The sequence below is a fragment of the Semicossyphus pulcher genome, unplaced genomic scaffold (genome assembly GCF_022749685.1).
Source record: "Semicossyphus pulcher isolate SPU_LCO1_2020_fin unplaced genomic scaffold, fSemPul1.0.p SCAF_4, whole genome shotgun sequence".
Taxonomy (NCBI): domain Eukaryota; kingdom Metazoa; phylum Chordata; class Actinopteri; order Labriformes; family Labridae; genus Semicossyphus; species Semicossyphus pulcher.
In genome coordinates, this window is record NW_027211715.1 from 1183463 (window position 1) to 1197810 (window position 14348).

General features: G+C 46.2%; 1 protein-coding gene across 2 annotated transcripts in view; it reads left to right on the plus strand.

The window, feature by feature from the left end:
• Positions 1-4069, plus strand: part of plpp3 (phospholipid phosphatase 3) — a 31819-nt gene extending 27750 nt beyond the window's left edge. For both annotated transcript variants that reach the window (XM_069679603.1, XM_069679602.1), the window contains exon 7: positions 2710-4069. In XM_069679603.1, the coding sequence (XP_069535704.1) occupies positions 2710-2838 (129 nt within the window). In that variant the 3' untranslated portion in view covers positions 2839-4069. The remainder of the gene's footprint in view (positions 1-2709) is intronic.
• The last annotated feature ends 10279 nt before the right edge of the window (positions 4070-14348 follow it).

Sequence of the window (14348 nt, forward strand, 5' to 3'; positions counted from 1 at the left end):
TTCAGTAATTGTCTGCAGAGACGGGTTGTTCTTTGCTTTATTTTCACGGCTTTTCCAGGTTTCCTCGAGTACAGATACCTCTTTGATCCCGGAGGTGACTGCTCGTAAATGAACTACACAAACCTGGGACTCATTCATGCATGGTGACCCGTCAGACTGAGGCTCTGTTCGTGCAGCTTTAAAGTCTCTTCGTCAGTCCTCACGTTTGATGATTGATGGGGATGCATGAAATTCTGTTTTGAGTCCAACTCCCGACTCTTTCTCCACAGAACCCCAAACAGGAAGTGGTCCGTCGATCCTACCTGGCCCCTTCCATCAGACACAGTGACCTACTTTTCCACATGTGTTGTAATAGAGGTTAGAGGAGAGACTCCAGCAGGAAGCAGCTGGGGGATTGTTGGTTTGTTTTTCGAGGTTCATTGTCACAGAGGAGAAGAGTCGGGTCAGCGTTAGAGGAGGAGGAGGAGGGGGGGCGAGAGGATGCTAACGCTCACTCTGATTAAGACGAAGACATAATGTGCACATTCAGGGTCTCAGATACTAAAGTGTTCTGTGTGTGTGGTCAGAGAGGTCCTCTGTTATCACACCAAACACACAGCTCAAGGGTCTGAACTCTGAAGGGTAGTTTAATGTTCCAACAGTCAACAGTTATTTTTATGATTAAGTATACAGTCAGACGCTGCGACGACTGAGCGCTGAACAGCTCACCACCTTCACAGAAACAGGCTCCATCCTCTGACATACTTTGGTGTGACTATATTAACTGATATAGGCTGCCGTGCGGTGTGGCTGCACACATTTTCATATCTGGTTTCATGTGCGTGCAAACAAAGTTTTATTCTGCGACATGCACAGGGGCTTTATGAGTAGTTTGGTGGTTTGTCAAACTTCCTGCAAATTCGTCCCCTCACTTCCCGTGTGACTCATCTTCTTTATGTGACACACTTGGCATTTGAATGCCAGTTAATGGCACACAATTAAACACACACACACACACACACACACATTTATACGCCTTTAAATGTCCTCCTGCTGCTGAGCCTGCATCACTCCACACAGAGGGCCGGGCGTCTTTGTGTTTGTGTGTTACTCACACAGGAAGTGGTGAGGTCGCGATAAGCCGTCCAACATGGCCAGTTCAGGGGTGATAGGTTGGAGGTTGGGTGACGAGGCAGCAAGGACTGTTGTGATTGGACAAGAAAGCATCCTGAGGGGAAACGATCCGGGGATGTTTCCCATGACGGCTCGGGCGATATGACTCCTCATCATGTCCCGTCAGTATATCACACAGTGTGTAATACACCGTGTAGTGATAGGCCGACACAAACTCATAACGGCACACACAAAGAGCCTCTTTAAGCCGGCGAGCAGCTGCGAGCGGTGGAGGTTTCTATCTGTGCGTGATGTCATCCGTCTGTCAAAGGTCAGCTGTGAAGGTCACTACATGGCCAGTAAATGTCAGGCAGCAACAGAAGAGAGGGTCTTTGTGTTGAGCCCACCGCTCAGAATGAGACGCTCTTTGTTATATAAATACATCACTGACTGTACGGCGGCCATTTTTCCTAGTTACGACAAAAGCTGAGAACTGTAATGTTTCCCCTCGGGGCCTTCCTGTCTGAGAGCAGCGTGTATTTTCTGAAAGTTAAGCGTTCTGTGTCTCTGAGCTGTTTCTCAGAGTTAGTGCCCCCCCGCCCCCCCGCTCCCTGGCACCAGCCCGCTGCTCGCCTTCGACTGGCAGCACGGAAGGAAAAGCTGCTGCTCCTGCCAACGATGTGTGTGTTTGTGTGTGTGTTATTGCTCATGAATGACCCCAGACCCCTGTAGGTGGAAACGCTAATCCACTCTTACAGTGGACAGCAGTTTCCATGGTCCCACTTCCTGCCCACCCCCTGCCCATTTTCCTGTTTGACATATGATGTCATCGAGATCCCAGGAAGAGATTTCTTCTTCTTTTCTTTCTTGCACCTCTCGCTGCCAGGCTGAGCTCAGAGCTGATGTAAACGAGCATTAAACGGAGGATTAGCCAGCGTTCACTTAATGTGGGCGAACACTCAGATCTCTCCATCCAGCCGGATTACTCAGAGTAACACAGGGAGGGAGGTGACAGGGAGTTTCTCCTCATGGCATCATGAAGTAATGCAATATTCACATTTACACTTCGCCCAGCTCACAGCTGCCCAAAGTCAAAGAGGCTGAAAGGATTTACATCAAGTTGTCTTCTCCTTTGGTTCCTTCAGTTTCCTTAAACTCCTCTGAGACTTTAAACGTTTCAGCGTCCTGTTAGAAGTGTGTTTATTTTATCCTGACGGGGTCCAGAGGTGCACTTCACACCTGTCACTCACCTGAAGCCCCTTTGTGCTTCTATATTCGCTCTTTTCTTTTGAGTACGAACATGTTTGAGTCAACTTCAGAGTTAAAGAGACACGCAGGCCGTTTTCTAACTCTGGAACAGACTTCAGTTTGCATAGGTAAATGAATTGAGATTCATCATGCTGTATGCAAAATACAAATGATAACACACACACACACACACACGCACACACACGCACACGTTGAGATAACCAGCAGGTCCTAATCAGTTTGTTCTTCTCTTCGTCTCCGATCACTGAAGAGAAGAACAAGAACAGAAGCACTATTGAATATTAAAGTCTTCATTGGTCGCATTAACTCACCTGTCTCTCTCTCTGTCCCTACCTGTGTCTCATCCAGGTGTTCTACGTGTCAGACCTGTTCAAGCCCCGGGTGAAGCCGGCCACGCCCCCACCCTCCCCCATCAAGAAGGAGCTGCTGCCTTCATCTGAAATCATCGAGAGGAACAACCACCACAACATGGTGTGAGAGAGCGACCATCACTTCTTCCTGTGACCGAGGAGCCAATCACAGCGCTGCTCGCCTCCCATCGGACAGTAGAATGTAGCGACGAGAGACTGAAGCTGCTTCTCACACGGCATCCTCCCCCCTCTGCGGTGTGGACGGGGGGAGGGGTCGGGTTTGAGGTTTGCACAGCAGAGTCCACTCTCACTATCCAGACTTATTATTTACTATTATGTTAACTACTAATCTACATTTGAGCCCATCCTTTTGAGCACAAGCAGAACGAATTGGAAGCTAAAAAATAAAATGAAGAGCTGACAGGCAGAGCTGAGGGTGAGGAGGTTTGAAGGAACACGTGAAGAAGAAATGAAGAGACAAAACAAAAAGACAGACCCCCACCTAGGGAGAGAGGGACGGCCCTCTCTGAACTCTCTGTGGCCTTGGAACGCCGGAGGACAACAACTTCCTCAGCTATGGAAGGATATTACTGCAGTAACTAGCAGCATAGAAATATTAACAGTATAGAAAATATAACTTATAGCACTGTTTTTAAGTTCATTGTCCATTATCACCACTCGCTGCCTAAGATGTCTGACTGCACGAAAACTCGATGATGCTGACGAGAGACAGTTAGCTTCAGTGCGGCTTCAGTAACAATCCTCTGACAGAGTGTGTTCAGACCGAAAGTGACGAAAGTGAAATGTTTACTCACTCCAGTTTGAGCAGGTTCACTGTCTCTAAAGTCACACGTGGGCTGAAGTCTGTCTCACTACAGCGCTGTGAGCCCAAAACAAACAGATGTTTCTGAGATTTAATGACAATAAACAGGCTGACAGGATGCTGAAATAACTACATCATCATGCAGATTTATAGAAATCAAAGTTTATGCTTTGTCAGGTCCGTCTGCAGGACGACAAGCAAACAAATGTTAAAATGCTTGATTTTTGAATGGAGTTTGGTTTGATCATTTCTGACAGATCAGCAGGACATTTGGAAAATCTTTGCACTGACTTTGCATGAAGTTATGAAATTAATTTGTGTTGCATTAAGAGACGAATTCTCTTTGCTTTCGGTCTGAACTCACCTTAAAGATCATTTAGTGATCTTAATAACTACACTGTGTTTAGCAGCAGGAAGGGAAGCCCTCCATCCTCACACAGCTCCGTCTCCCGATCAGCACATCGAGCTCTCTGCAGCGGACCCTCAGAGCGGCCCAAACACGGGATGTTGCATTTCTTGAGGGTTAGACGTAGTAAAGGAGGGGGGGGGGGGTTATCTGTGGAGGGAGGGGGCAGATCTCACAGCCCACCAGCACCTGAAGAAGAGGCGTGGCTGTGCCATGCCACTTCCTGGTGTTGGGGCCGTCTTAGAACAGGAGGTGGGCGGGGGGGGTAGAGAAGGGGGGTGGGGTCTGTCACCGTGGAAAGAGGGTGAAGATTTACAGCTAAGCTGGCACATTATTTTGGGATGATTTGGGCTCTTTCTGCTGGCAGGGAGGGGCTCACACCCACCCAATCACTCATTGGCGATGGATGTTTGGATCTCAGTGTGTGTGTGCGTGCGTGTGTGTGTGTCCTGTACCCTTGTGCTTGTACATGTACATCTTGTGTGTGTGAATGTGTGTGTACATATGTATGAGCGCTGTGCCCTGTGAATCCCTCTTGATAAACTATGTGTCACTGTCAGCTGTGCCAAGTGTGCGTGTGTGTGTGTGTGTGTGTGTGTGTATACGTGCGTGCGTGTGCATGTGTGAGTGTGTCAGGGAGCAGGTGGACGTTCTAAAGACTGTGGATCTCCTGTGTTTGTGTAACCTTGTGTTTATAAAGCTGTCCTGTAGAATCACTAACAGCTGTACAGACTCAGACTTCTCCTCCGACATCACACTCGGCCATGTTGCACATCTTTTCATCGTATAGTCCGTCCTCTCATTTCACTCGGCCGTTTTCACTCTCTTTTTATAAATATATAAATATGTATAGATCACTAAAGTTAACTCTGTAAGATATTGTTTTTAACATGTTTAGATATATCCACTATGATTACAGACCTGTGTTCTTTACAACATGCTGCTTTTAAAGCATCCTTTGATAACTAAACTGTTGTAGGTTGTCATAGTAACCTTTGTAATATTCAAAAATACAAATACACACACAATTGTATTAAAATTCAATATTAGTATTTTTGTATTGTTTTGTTTTTTGTACAAAAGACATAGTTGCAATGCTGTTTTTTCTGCTAAATGTACTTAGCTCTAATACATGTGCTTTTAAATAAAAAGCTCGTTATGAACACGACTCCGGTTCGTCTGCTCTGTTCACTCTTCTCTTCAATGTAAAGCTCAAATGGCTGTATGCATCCTTCTGTTCACACCAGGAAATATCACTTAAATGCCAGTCGGGGGGGATTGTAACAAAGTAATGACTCCAGTCCAGGGCTTAGGAACAGATAAACTTTATTGATCCACACGGGGTGAACAGATGTGTGAGCTGCAGCTGCTCAAGAGGCGGAGCTGAGATTACAAAGAGTCATTCGGTGATCAATAAAATGATTGTACATAAAAACGGTAACACACACGATGTGCAGCATTATACTGTGTAAAAATAATAATGTTTATTATATTATATTATTATTATAATCATAAAGTGATACTGCACAGCAGTCAGAGTCGCGGTAACCGGCTGCTTCTCGTGCAGTACATCATCCAGGTACTCTACCTCGTCTGCCTGCTCCACTACATTTCAAAGGGCTCTTCTAGAACGTTCACCCATTATATCGCATATCCTGTTCAGGGTCGCAGGGGGCTGGGGCCCCAGCTGTCATTGAGGCGGGGTTACACCTGGACAGGTCACCTGTCAGTCACGAGCATGTCTTTGGACTGTGGGAGGAAGCCGGAGTACCCGGAGGGAACCCACGCATGCACGGGGAGAACATGCAGACTCCACACAGAAAGGCCCACCACGTCTGAACTGGGACTCGAACCAGGAACCTTCTAGGTGGGAGGTGACAGCATCAAAATGTGATAATTAGTGACGATGTTTCCCTTCTTTCTTAATTAAGATGTGCTGCAGAAGTTTTGCTCATAACGGAGGATATTGTTACATTTCTTTTTTTAAGTATTAGAAGTAAAGACTCAGAATTATTGTGTGCTTCCTCCATCAAAGCACACAATCATTTATCATGTGCTAATGTGTGCAGAAGCTGCAGCAGGACTTCAGTACTGACGCCTTCTGCTGTGTGGAGGCCTCATCATGACCTCACTTCCTTTAGTCAGAGCTTCCACCTCGGTTTGTAAACGAGAAGCGTCTCCACCACAGAGTGCTGAGGGGTCTGTCACCTCAGTCACTATCAGGTTTTATTTAATGATGACACGTACAGGAGGATGGCTGTGGTCTTTTATAGCTCTGAACACACTCACACAGATGAGTCATAACGATGAAGCTGAACAAGTAGAGGTAAGGAACAGACAGGACTGACACCAGTGACCCACAGCATGAAAAGACTGTGTACATACAGACAGTCACATGTTTGACTCTGGTGTAGATTATTATGTTTAAAGACTCACACAGTGTACAGTGTTTGACAGTGACAGGAGATATCTAACAAGAAGGTTCAAGTGTTTACAGACACAGTGTTCAAAACAACAAGCAGAAAAACCAGACTCAAAATCATTCTGTCCAATGACATCAAAGTTTTCTCTCCAAGAGGAACATGAAGTCAATCACTGTCAATCTATGTACACAGATGACTGCATCACTGACTGCATTCGTCTGTGTCAGGTCACTAAACGATCGTCAGCATGAAATCAGTTCTTTTTTATGAGTCTGTTTTTTACTTTTCTACATTTTTGCTTGAGAGTCGAATACGTGCATTTTGGCAACATGCAGTCTAAACGTGGGTCAGCTTTACTTCATCGAACACAGAGTGGAAAATATCACAACTGACAGAATGTATGCAATAAAAACTTTATAGGAACATAAAATCACTGATCAACAAAAAAAAGCACAGCACACATACACGGCCTCTGGTTCCTAAAGTGTACAAAAAAAAGATGCACATGGTTTTTAAATGAACTATTTCTCAATGTTTTAATAATCACTTCAGTATTTGAGCAGCAGGGTTTATTGTTGTTAGCTTCTTAATAAAGAACATTTGGAAATGAATGGAAACCTGAAGCGGACATGCTTCCATACAGTTAATTTCTTCTGTTTTCTCGAGATCTCGACTTATTTATCTCGTCTAACCACCGTAATGTCCGATGATTATAACTCGTATCCCCTCAAAACAAACATAGAAACAGGCTTACCTTCCCTCATCAGTGTGGGCGATGGCAGCATGTCCTGCTCTGTGACATCACAGTGAGCAGCCTGTCTGTTTTCTGATCCCGTTATCACGAGAAAACCAGCTTTGATATCTCCAGATAACGAGATAAATCCCGTAAGTCAAGATCTGGAGAAAACAACTGAAATGACTCGTTATCACGGGAAAACCGAGTAAATAAAATGTACGGATGCATGTCTGCTTTGGGCTTCCACAGAGACATGATGATGATGGACTACTTCTTCTGTGAAAACAACATGAATTGGGTTAATGTTACGGTTCAGAGGCAGATGTTTCTAACTTGTGTTCAGAGTTTAAAAAGTGACCACAGATTGAATTGGAGGATGTGAGCGGCTGTAAACGATGGACTCTCAGAGACGAGCCTGTAGCTGAGACGACTGGCCCGTACTCTGCACACTTAATGAGTTAAGAGGTAATCATTGAGGGCAATAACATGAGTGATGTTATCATTAAAGTGGCATGCATGCTCCCCTCAGCGTCCTGTAAAGTGCTGTGTTTTATTGACAGTGACAGTCCAGCTGGTCTGAGGTCAGCTGTAAAAGAAACACACCACACTGAGATTTACGGTGCAGAGAGCAGCTGGCAGGTCTGGGCTCAGCCATGCGTGGCTGTAATGTTAGAGGGCCCGCTGCTGAGCGCAGAGAGGCCATGTTGTGGTCGTGTTTGGCAGCAGAGCGGTGCAGCGCTGGCACGCCGCCGTCACAGGGAGGCCAAGGCATTACACAGTGCTGTTCCTCTGTCAGCGAGCAGGGTGTGTGCCCTGTTCATCAGCTCGCTCTGTTTACTCTCACTTACTGCTTTTCTGTGTCCAAACGTGTGTTTGAAGTCAAGAAGTCAAAGCTAGTTCCTGCTGGCATGTGAAAACCTATAAGCTCATATGTTGGTGACATTTTAACACGAGCTGGATGGATGACGTCCTCCTCTGTGGGCTCAGAAACTCCTCCACCCTCCGTCTTATAAAACACTTTTGGATAAACTCAGAAACACGCCGCGGTCATGTTCAAAACGAGCCTGTGTTTGCTCACTTACATTCTGGAGATCCACAGTTTCACCACACACCAGAAGCAATACAAATATGCAACATCATTGAGAAGTACAGCTGACATTTCTGATGCTCCTAGAAAATGAAGTGTCCTTTGGCAGATGGTACGTGTCAGCAGCCAGTTAACCCGGTTCTGCTCTGCTGGACTTTGTTAGAGATTCCTGTATAATTGGTGTGGAAAAGTTTCCTTTCTGAGAAGAAGCCTGCAGATTGATAACACATGTATCCATGTGCCATTAACGGTGCGACTGAACGAGGACATGGCTGCATATCTCAGTCAGAAATGTCACAAGCACGGATGCTGCAGTTCGAGCTGGAAAGTGTTAGAGAGGAATTTCAGCGTATATTAAACTCAGACTCAGTGTGTCAAAGCGGTTTGAGTGGCTCCCAACCAGGCTGACTAACAGGCTTCTCTTCTTGCCATGGCCCACTGGCACACATGATATAAAAAGCATCACGGCGAAACAAGAGTGCTACTGTAGGCAGCTCTGGTTTGGAGCTGGATTGTGGCGAGGGTGGCCCCTCCAGGAGAGCCGCCTGGAGCCCTGCAGCTCTGAGGGCCTTTTCTCTGCTGCACAGCCCAGAGAGCAGAGAGGCAGCTGGGCCTGAGGAGGCAGGCAGGCTGGTAAGAACAAGCAGCAACCTCCAGCAGCCGCAAAAAAGAAGCCAATGCGCAAAGTGCCAGAGGCTGCAGTTCCTCTGGCGTCCACTTGAGGCTGCCTCCAGCAGTGAGTCAGTCCCCATAGAGCCCCATGTTAAACTTTACAGCAGAAATAAACATGTTTACAGCCTGGTACAAAAAACAGTTTGGGTCTCTATAGCTCATTTCTCTCTTCATGACAACTGTACGGGGAGAATCTTTATACGGCTCACCTGTTTACATTATATTAAGGCTTACAGTGATGCAGCATTAGGGGCGTGGCTTTCTCCTGCTGAGAAGTTGTAACTGCTGTCTTTGACAACAGGTAAAGAATCAGCATTGCTAATAGGCTGCACAGCTTTGATAACTTTGTGTTCGCTTACCCCTCGCTCTTCTCCAGCTCCACCCTCTTTTCCAAATATGGTCACTTCTGGCCATAAAAACTAGATGACAATGGCCAAAATGTCAAACTCAAAGCTTCACAATGGCAGTCCACCGAACACCGATGTGGGAGTGAAGTCATTGTGGCTACATTCACTTCTTACATGCTCTGGGCTGGAGTCAGTGAAGAGAGCCAGAGCCTGGGCCGGGTGCTGCACTTCCTGTAGGAAACAGCGGCAGAGACTCCCAGCAGTCGACTGTTTACAGTGTGCCCGTGTCTGTTTAGCAGGTTTCAGCACACAGGAGGTGTGTAGACATAATATGACCTGACCGCAGGACACAGAGGGCACGAAGAGGAAACCAGTGATCCAGAAACAAAGACAAAGACCTGGTTTGTTTTGGGTCGATTTAATGCTCCACATTCTAAATGCTGATTGAAATGTTTTTAAACCTGATGAAAACGACTGAAACAAAGAGATAGATGATTAAATGATCCAGAAAATAAGCTGCCATGCACCACCTGCGTAACCTGCACGGCTCCATCACACAGAGCGTCACAGAGGGAGCATTACGGAGACACTGGGGTAAATGGAGCAGCATTAGAATGAGTGAGAAGAGACTGAATTAACCCAGTTTCTGGTAAATCTTCTGTTATGTGTGTATCAGTGATTAAAGTAAGGACACTGTGGGGTGTAGGATGAGACAATCCGTCAGTAGGCTGCAGCAGGATTAATATTTAACCCGGCTTTTATGATGATGATCTGCTCGAGGACACTGGGGCTTTGTCTCAGAGATTTGCAGCTTTTTGATGTGAATGAAACGTAAACCTGGTGAGCGTAAAATGTCAGACATCCGTCTCATGTTAATCGTGATCAACAGCGTTAACCCAGTTCTTGTGTTCGGATTTCAAACCGAACTGGACTGTGTTACATATTTAACCACAGCTCTGTTGGTCTCTAACCATCTCTACGAGTTTTTATTACCATGAAATGTTTGACACATAATCATGTTCCACAGAGGATTGATCCAGCTTACTCTCTGGTGACCCCCTGTCTTGTCATCTAGCGCCACCAGCAGGCCAAAGTGTCACGTTAAGGTGTTGTAAAATATTGCAGCATCTTCTGAACTGGAACACATTTTCCTCACACATTCGTGCTTCCCTGACGAGGTATCCTAATTATTTTAGCAATCCACTGGCTCCATTCAGTTCCACCATGAGGAACCTCAGTAACTATAATGTATTGGTTACTTTTGTGGGCTGCACGGTGGTGCAGTGGTTAGCGCTGTTCCCTTACAGCTAGAAGGTTCCTGGTTTGAATCCCGGTTAAGACTTGTGTGGGTTCCCCCCGGGTACTCCGGCTTCCTCCCACAGTCCAAAAACGTGCACGTTCACTGGTGACTCTAAATTGGGTGTGAGCGTGAAATGTTGTGTGTCTCTGTGTGTCAGCTCTGTGATTGACAGGTGACCTGTCCAGGTGTAACCCCACCTCTCGGCCAATGAGAGCTGGGTTAAGCTCCAGCCCCCCCATGACCCTGATCGATGGTTACTTTAGTTTTTTATCAATTAGCTGCCAATCGAATAACAATGATATCAGCTGTACCTTTTGACATAACCTTAAACATCAGCACGTTAGCATTATCATCATGAGTACGTTAGCGTGCTGGTGCTAGCTCTTAGGACAATGCTCCGTGCCTCATAGGATCTATTACCTCACACAGTCGCGTGCATGGTTGTAGACTCTTTGGGATACATTTACTGAAGGATTGCACGACTTTTACGGCAACCGATTCTGCACAAGTGAGACAAAAAGAAAATATGTTCTCAAGGCAAAGCGTGAAATGCAGCCGCCACTGCGCTCGCTCTGAGCTGTGGTTGTGTTTGCACATATTTAAATGAGGTAACTTGAACACATTTAGCACAACATTCTGTGCAAACGAGCCTCTCTGAAAAAAAAGACTAATTCACAAACAGGCCTAACAGCAGCTCGACGGGTGGAACAGTATTAGCATCTTCAGCTACATTGTGCTAACTCAAGTGCATTTAGAAGATGAGTCAGACTGTTGAGTGATGGTGCAGCAGGGCGAAGGCAACATCATGTCAGGTGTGTTTATGAAGTCAGACAGTAACTTTCATTGTCCTGTCTGCTGTGGCCTCAGTGGAGCGTTTGTGATCATTAGCACAATAACTGCTCAAAGCTTGAGACGGGTGCAAGTGATGCACGCTTCATGCTGCTGTCAGAAGTTATCCATTCTTTGTGAATGTGCCGATGCAACAGTCTGGATAACTCGCAGCAGGTTAGCAGACAGATGTGTTCCGATGGATGTTTGGGGATGGCTGTGCCTCCCTGTGCTTTTAATTTGAAGTTTTAAAGTGTTGAACAGTTTTGAGTTGAAGTGATTTGCAGTCTCAGTGAGCTAACGCACAGTATCTTTACATCGACAGCTCAGCAGTTACAGAGTTGAGTCATCTTGAACAGACCTTCAGGATTTGCAGTTTGAGAGTCTTGTGTCTAAAATGTAACGACGGCGTGAATATAAAAACTAATTGCCCACTTCACACATGACATTATCCCTGAGTGACATAGTGTCTGTGCGTGCGAGGTGGGCTGGTTGGAAAAAGAGGGAGAGGAGAGCGAGGGGTAGAAAGTTAATACATTTCACAGATGTCGAATGTTCGTGGGGGCAACAGGTGATTATGTCATCTTCTCATAAACGGCCTCTGTGTCCTCGTTCTCTCTCTCGCTCTCTGGTTCTCTCACATCAACAGTTTTCTGCAGCTTCATGTAACAACAAACAGGTCCAGGTTTCTCCTGCAGGCTTTATTCGCTCCCCTAAATCCTCCTTTAAGGTTACACAGCATCAAATCTACATCACTTTTCACCTCACCTCCTTCTCTGACTCCCTGCATGGAAAAGACATCTCCCCCCCCCATCAGCCCCCTCGTGGCCCATATGGAGGCGTGGACAGGTCAGAGAAGGAGCATGGGGATTTGGTTGCTCTGAACTTTTACTGGACGTGATTTTTACAGATGCAAGAAAACTTTATTGGTGGTTAATATCGCTTATTCTTCTGAGACAGAGATCATTGTTCCAAACATGGTGGTTAATACAGAGGCTTCAAGGGAACACACCACGACCTCATGACCTTTTCAAACGCTTCCACACACACTTACACACTCAGGCGTACACACTCACACATACACACTCATCATCTCCACCGATGCAGTCAGAAAGGTCAAGTTAATGCAGATGGAAGATTTCTGCTGGCACTTTCACCTGTCTGCTTCCTGATGGTCGGGGGAGCAGGGGGGGGGGGGGGGGGGCAGGCGATGAAACGAGAGAAGGAAATACGGTGAGATGACTTTGCTGCAGGCCTCTGTGATCCACGCTTTGTTTTTATCCTAAAAGCTTTACATTTCAAACAAAGATAAGGACGTACAATTTAAAGTTTTACATGAAATATGCACAGTTAACTGCCTATTGATAACTATCACCTCTTGTACCATCCTTATCTACACCACTTATCCTGTTCAGGGTTTAGAGGGGGCTGGAGCCTATCCCAGCTGTCATTGGGCGAGAGGCGGGGTTTTGGTTATACCCAGTCAATCACTCATCTCACACCAAAATTAACACGTTCAGACCCGGGAAGACCCGCATATAGATGCCGATTGTCTCTTTTCCCATTGCCAGTGAAGTATCCTCCTGTCGGTCTCTTTTCTGCTGCGTCACCGTTTGACGCCACAAACGCTCTGGAGACAGGGTTAGTAACCAGTGACGATGTTACAGTGGTTAGGTCTTTCAGGGCTGCTCGGACGGAGACGGGCGGAATTAGCTGAGCTGACGAGGAGTTGCAGAAGTTTCCGACGGAGCATCGCATCGCGCTGGAAAGGAGGCGGAGCTTAGCGTGTCGATACAGGTTTTGTGTTCCCATCATTGCCGATCGGAGCTGAGGCGATAATTACCCAGGTCTACTGCAGAGTCATGTGACCCGGGTCTGAATGCTGATTGTACCCTTTCCCACTAAGCAAAGAAGCCGGGTGTTAGCGGGTGTTAGCGGGTTTTTGGACCAGCGGGTCAGCTATAAGCACCTCTTGTTGTGAAAATAATGCATAAACACTTTCTCACCTGTTCTTCTTCACTTTTAGTATCCCAAAGTTTGGACGGATTTAGGATCCTTCTAAAGTTACCAGCTTTGTTTAAGCTTTTCACCGTAATCTGTTAATATAAGTACCAAGATGATAACGTTCTTGAATATCTATAACTTGATCACAAACATTAATTCTCACTAGCGAAGTTCAATTTTCATACAGGACTGATATTTCTGCTTAAACCTGGAACATCAAAGAAGCTTATTCCCTGAAACCTCTGACTGACGCATCATATATTATATGCTCATTTTTGTTTTTCAGTTTACCTGTGCTTCCTGTTTTTCATTTCTCTTCCCTTCACAACGTTTCTGCATTTTGATTTGTTGTCACTGTCTGATCAATGACTTCTCTTTGTCACCAACCGGGGACCAAGAGGAAGGACACAGTCCCTGTTCGACTCCCACCCTCAGCCCTTTGACGCTTGTCATCCCCACTCTCTCTTCCCCGGTTTCTGACACAGCGGGTTTAGCCGGCACAGCCTCTAAAAAAAGGCCCAAAAAATAAATTAAAAGGTATAAAATTGAGTCATTCAAGTACCTCTCTCTGTCTTTTGCCTTCTTTTCTCTTCAAGGTTGCTAAAACTCCCCGTGGTTCACCTTCTCACACAACCCTCAAACCCACAAACACACACACACACACGCACACACACACACACACGCACACACACACACACACACACACTCACACACACACACACACACACACACACACACACACACACACACACACACACACACACATACACACACACACACGCACACACACGCACAGGGTCAGTCTCTCTGCGGTCCTGATTTACGGGTCGTCCATGTGAGTGTGTGTTTACGGAGCGTTATCAGTTGTGTCATCCTGCAGGGAGCCAGCTGTGAGCTCAGCGCTCGGGGACTATGAGTCTTCCTCGCTGACATCGAGCTGAATACCTGCTGCACAGATTTGGCTCGTCCATCTCGCTCGTAAAGCTGTGATGTTCACCCTGAGGAATTTAC